The 6,201-nt window shown below is 39.7% G+C and overlaps 1 protein-coding gene across 1 annotated transcript; it reads right to left on the reverse strand.

Annotated features, from left to right (window-relative positions):
- Positions 1 to 1,772: 1,772 nt before the first annotated feature.
- LOC140962618 (uncharacterized) lies at positions 1,773 to 3,806 on the reverse strand. Its single transcript, XM_073421568.1, has 6 exons — positions 3,754 to 3,806; positions 3,175 to 3,616; positions 2,965 to 3,132; positions 2,742 to 2,889; positions 2,293 to 2,406; positions 1,773 to 2,188 (listed from the first exon to the last, which is right to left on the reverse strand). The coding sequence occupies exons 1-6, from the start codon at positions 3,804 to 3,806 to the stop codon at positions 1,773 to 1,775; spliced, it is 1,341 nt and encodes a 446-aa protein (XP_073277669.1).
- Between the last annotated feature and the right edge of the window lie 2,395 nt (positions 3,807 to 6,201).

Raw genomic sequence — 6,201 nt, forward strand, 5'->3', positions numbered from 1 at the left:
TCTCCCAGATATAAAGCTCCATATATTGCGTCATATAAAAGGTCGTATTTAGTGGCAAGAAGTGTGCCGACTTGGTAAGACGATCAACGATTACCCAAATGGCGTTAGATCCTCGGACTGAACTCTGAAGAGGCTTGAGCATCCCTACTGCTCTCTGATGCTCTGCTTTCACCTACTTACAAGTTAGTTATTCGGATACAAAGCTTGAATGTCTCGTTTCATTTCTTGCCGCCAATAAAGCATATGCAAGTCTTTATACATCTTGGTGCCTCCTGGATGAATGGAATGTGGCTCTACATGCACTTCTGACAATATATCTCCCTGAATCGAATCATCTCTAAGAACCCAAATCCTTCATCTATATATTACAATCCCATCGCTCACTGTATAAAACTTACGTCCATTAGACTCCTCTCTCGATCGCCATTTCTACAATTGCTCATCAGATGACTGTCCACTACGAATATAGTCTATCAAAGTGGACTGCACTGTCAAGGTAGATAATTTAGGAGCTCTGCCCCTAGGATAGACCTCGAGATCGAATCTCTGTATCTCTAGCTGAAGAGGTCTCTGTGCCGACAGTTGTGTTATAACTCTTGCTTTCATACTGAAGGCATCAATGACTACATTGGATTTTCCCGAATGATAGCTGATGTCGCAGTCATAATCTTTCACCAACTCTAGCCACCGTCTCTGTCGCATGTTCAATTCCTTCAGAGTGAAAAAATATTTGAGACTCATGTGATCAGTAAATATCTCGCATTTCTCACCATACAAGTAGTGTCTCCATATCTTCAAAGCAAAGACCACGGCAGCCAACTCCAGATCGTGAGTCGGATAATTCTTTTCGTGCACCTTCAACTGTCTAGAGGTATATGCGATGACTAGGCCATGATGTGTCAGTACAACGCCTAATCCGAGCTTAGAAGCATCGGTGTACAACACAAAGTTGCCTTGCCTTGATGGCATGGCTAATACTGCGCTGTTATAAGAGCTTGTTTCAAAGTGTCGAAGCTCTTTTGTCAGTCAGCACTTCATACGAACTTGGCATTCTTTTTCGTCAACGAGGTAAGTGGCATAGCAATAGAAGAAAATCCCTAGATGAATTTTCTATAGTAACCCTCTAGGCCCAAAAAACTGCAGATCTCTGATGCGTTATTCGGCTCAATCCATTCCTTCACTGTTTCTACCTTGGACGGGTCAACTTCAATGCCATTACTAGAAATAACATGTCCCAAAAATGCCACGTTCTCTAACCAAAATTCACACTTGCTGAACTTTGCAAACTTGCGATCTTGCAATACTTGTAATGCTATACACAGATGCTGGCTATGCTCCCCCAGGTTCTTCAAATAAATGACGATATCATCTATGAATACGATGACAAACTGATCCAAGTAAGGCTAAAATATGCGATTCATGAGATCCAGGAAGATTGTTGGAGCATTTGTCGATCCAAACGGTATTACTAAGAACTCGTAATGCCCATAGCGAGTTCTGAAGGCTGTCTTGTGCACATCTGCTTCCTTCACCCTCAGATGGTGATACTCGGAGCGAATATCTATCTTGAAAAACACAGAAGCTTCTTGTAATTGATCGAATAAGTCCTCGATCCTAGGCAATGGGTACTTATTCTTCATTGTAACTCTATTCAGCTCCCACTAGTCGACATAAAGCCTCATGTTTCCATCCTTCTTTGCGAAGAGTACTGGTGCGCCCCAAGGTGAACAACTAGGTCGTATGAATCCCTTATCTAATAGCTCCAATATCCGCTATTTGAGCTCCTTCATCTCTACGAGCACTAATATATACGGTGCCTTGGAGATTGGCATAGTACCTGACATAAGATCAATAGAGAACTCCACCTGGTGATCAGGTGGGATACCCGCAACGTCATCAGGAAACACATCAGGAAAATCTCTAACAACTGGGACGTCTGCTACTGTTTGACTGGTAGTAACAGGGGCAGAAATAATGCTCGCTAAGAATGCCTGATAGCCCCTAAGCATAAGCTTCCTTGCCTGAAGATATGATATCATCCGCGGCATGCTGTTGCTTGACTCAAATACGAACTCCTCTTCACCTAATAGTCTGACCCTCATTGATTTTCGTTGGAAATCGATTGACACTCCATTCTTCGACAACCAATCCATTCCTAGAATGATGTCAAACTCGGGCATTGGCAATACTATAAGGTCAGCATAGACTTTGTGAGATCGAGACTCAAGTCTCTGACCACACTAGAAGTAGACAATTCTTCTCCAGATGGAACGATCACAGAATAAATCATACCCATCTTAGTGGGCTTGTCTCTCAAAAATTTCACAAAGCCATCCGATATAAATGAATGAGTAGCCCCGAAATCTATTAGAGCATTTGTTGCTACTCCCGCTATATAGATCATCCCTAAGATAATATTAACATACACTCAACTCAACAATTCTAAAAAAGACTAAACTTAATTTAATGCACATGTTGAATCCACTATCCTAAAGTTCTCATGTAAATTTCGAAAATAGCCTACTAGAATACCCAAAAATTCGAACCATGTATAATAAATTCCAATAAATAATACAGTGCTAAATAAATTAGATTACATGTCAAGAGTGTAGTCTCTGGGTCTGTCTCCTTGGCATGCATCAGAAAAACTAGGCCCTGAGTCGGCTGCTTTCACTGTGGACAATTCTTAAGCATGTGATCAGTGGATCCACACTTGAAGCATTTTCCTGGACCCCATAGACACTCTCCTTCACGCTTGCGGCTGCACTTTGGGCACACCGGATATTCAGACTTCTGAGCAACCTTCTTCTGTGGTTGATGCTGTCTTTCGCCCTTGTTAGACCCTTGAAATGGTTTCTTAGCTGGCTGCTGAAACTGTCGCTGAAGCGCCTATAAAGGTCTCTTGCCCTGCCTGTAAATCTCAATGTCCTTCAGATCCTGTTCAGCCGCTAAAGCTCATGTCACTGCAACGACATAAGTAAGAGGACCAGCTATACGAACATCACGGCGCAAGATCGGCCATAATCCATCCATGAAGTGCCTCAATTTCTCCCTTGGGTCATTAGCTATCAGGGGCACGAAGGGACACCCTTGCTCGAATTTCCTCACGAACTCCGCCACACTGCAGTCACACTGTCTCAACATCATAAAATACTTAGTCAGTCAGGAGCGTACCTTATCAGGGAAGTACTTGGAATATAATACCTTCTTGAAGCCTTCCCAAGTCAGAGTCTGTAGATTCACCGACACAGATGCTCCTTCCCAACATAGTCGAGCATCATCTTTCAACAAGTAAGTGGGGCACCTAACTCTATCAGCATCCTGCAGCTCCATAAAGGTAAAGACCATCTCTATGGACTTAATCCATCCCTCGACCACCATAGGATCAGTCTTACCCCAAAAATCCTTAGGGCCCATCTTACGAAAACGCTCATATACAGCATCTGGCCTCGTCTTCCTATCCACATCAGCATTGTTCCTCGCAAACTGCGCAAAGAATTGAGTAATGCCCGCAAGCATCTGAGCCTGAAGGTCTGGTGGTGGACGTGAAGGGGAAACTCTCTGCTCATCATGAGCCTCACGGCCCTCACGGTCGATCACACGTCTAGGAGGTATACTGTACCACAATTTAACCCAACACGTAACCAATATGCATAATCGAATTACTTATATAACATACTAAAATTATCCAAACCATAAATATGTAGTTTAAAAAAACTTGTACTTAATGCATTTAAAACCGTAAAAACTTACAGACTTGAGACGTGACTTCCTGAGCTTCTCACAACCAGTAGTGGCAAAACCATATATCAGGAAACCTTGCGCTGTGATACCAACTGTAATGAGCCGTGTCTTAAAATACTAATACTTTAATATTTTCAGAAAAAATTTCAAATTTTCTTATTAAAAAATTTAATAAAAGTATAACTCTAAAAATAATATTAAAACTATATTAATTAAAATAAATCACCAACATCCAATTAATCCAAAAATCCATAAACTACTAAATTTAATTTAAAAATAGTCTAACAAAAATCATAAATTTAATTTGCTTGTCACTAATACTAATAAATAAAAAAGTCAGAGTATATAGTTTAAAAACAGACGTAATAATATAACTTAAACTACAAGGTCCTCGAGTTTGCACTATCACTGGCCTGAGCCTGCTCACTGGTCACCGCCTCCCATCTTCTCAACTACATCATCTGCATCGATCAAGTCTAGTGAGTCTAATGACTCAGCATGCATAAACCGTAAATAACGAATAATACGTAATAAAAATCCATGCAATTTAAACTTAGCTCTTATGTAAAATATTATAAGCATAAATATGTATAACGCGACTTTCCTGCATAAACAATTTCATAAAAATCATAAAATTATATTTTCATACTTGTCATGCATACTCGTAAACGTGAATAATTTTACGTAGAGTTCTGTTCAATGCAAGTCGCCTATACACGTAAATATTTTGATCAAATTAAACCACAATACTGGGCATACATGGATCACCGCAGCCCTTGGACTAGATGTCCACTCCCTAACATAACATAATCCTCCGAAGAGGTTGGAGATGTAGAGCCCAAAATCAGTACACGTAAACCCATGTATTTATTTAATTGTTAAATTATTTATTTAATTTTAAAATGATTTTTTGATGATGCATGATTTATGATTTTGCATTATTTTAAATTATTATATGTTTATTTGACGCACATTAAAATATCTTCTTGAGTTTTATTTTTCAGGCGAATATTCGATGCAGGATCAGGAAAAGAGACCGATGACGATTTAGGCGATTTATGAAAATGCGGTATTTTATTTCAAGCCTAGGAGATTGATATTTTAATTGATTTTTGGAATTTTAAGCATTGTAAAATCTAATTTAATTTATTAGGTGATTTTAAGAGTTCAATCTTTTCAAAAAAACTAAGTTAAGTAGTGGAGATTTTAAACCTTGTAAATTATTTTATTAAACCTTGTAAATTATTTTAAAAAACACATGTTACTCACACACTCACACACTCTCGGTTGCACACACTACACATACACACATTGTGTTTTCATATTTTTGGAGGTAGAAAAGTAGGGTTCCAAGTTTCTTCTAGCAGCCACCCCTTCCCCTCGATTTTTCAATAGATTCACGTTGGTTTTTCGAGCAAGAATCGTGTAGCAAGCGTCTCCCGGTCATCTCTCGTAATCCGCCGCGTCGGTATTCGTTATCTTTGTGCGTTCTAACGCAAAGGCATGTATATTCATTTATTTCTGCATCGATCTTGTTGTAGTAAGTATTTTGATGCGTAAAAATTCGTTTGTGTTATGCAAAGTTTGAGCGAAATGTTTAAAACGATTTTGAATAAGTTTTTGGATCTCAAAAACCAAATCTAATGTCATTTCGAATCATGTGAATTTTTGGTTGGTTTTCTTTAAAATATTTCAACATATAAAACATAGTACTTTTTTATACCTTCGATTTGACAGTAAATTTGTAATTTTCTGATAAGAAACGGGTGAGTTATGATCATTCTCGTGTGACTGCTCAAACTACGATGTTATAAAATATGTTCTTCATGTTTCTTGAGTTTTTTTTGGTTGCAGGCATTGTTGGGAATCGTCGGGTGATCATTGCTGCGTTTAGGTAGGTCACGGGTTGTGGTCAGATGCTAATTGGTGTTTTTTTTCGAGTTGGTATGGGTTCGATGACATTAGAAGTCATAGGGAAGCAAATGGGTAGAAGATGACATTTTTGGGGTTTGGTTCGCGCAGGGTTAGCACCGCAGCGCTGCATTTGGAGCACTGCAGCGCTGTCGCTTTGTGTAGGGTAGTGCCGTGGCGCTGGTTGGTAGCGCCTAGGCGCTTGACCAAGCGCTGCAGCGCTACACCTTAGCGCCTAGGCGCTGGTTCAGGGGCCTTTGAGCTTCAAGTTTAGGTGCTATTGCTTCATTCGGGTATTAATATGTCGTTATGCCCAAGCTTAGTGAGGGTTAGATTAGACGTTACGAAGTTTTAATAGGGAACGTTGAATTATGGTTTAAGCGAGGTCCGTGTCTTCCATTGCTTGGGAAATGTTCATACTCCATGTCAATATTGTTTCGGGGTTAGAGGTCATGGTTTAGTATGTTGATTAAACGTGGTCAAGTCTCGAGTGGTCTAGAAAGTCAAAGGTTATTTAATTACTTCGGCGGTGAGTTTGATTGGTAC

The sequence above is a fragment of the Primulina huaijiensis genome, chromosome 17 (assembly GCF_012295235.1).
Source record: "Primulina huaijiensis isolate GDHJ02 chromosome 17, ASM1229523v2, whole genome shotgun sequence".
In the NCBI taxonomy this organism is placed as follows: domain Eukaryota; kingdom Viridiplantae; phylum Streptophyta; class Magnoliopsida; order Lamiales; family Gesneriaceae; genus Primulina; species Primulina huaijiensis.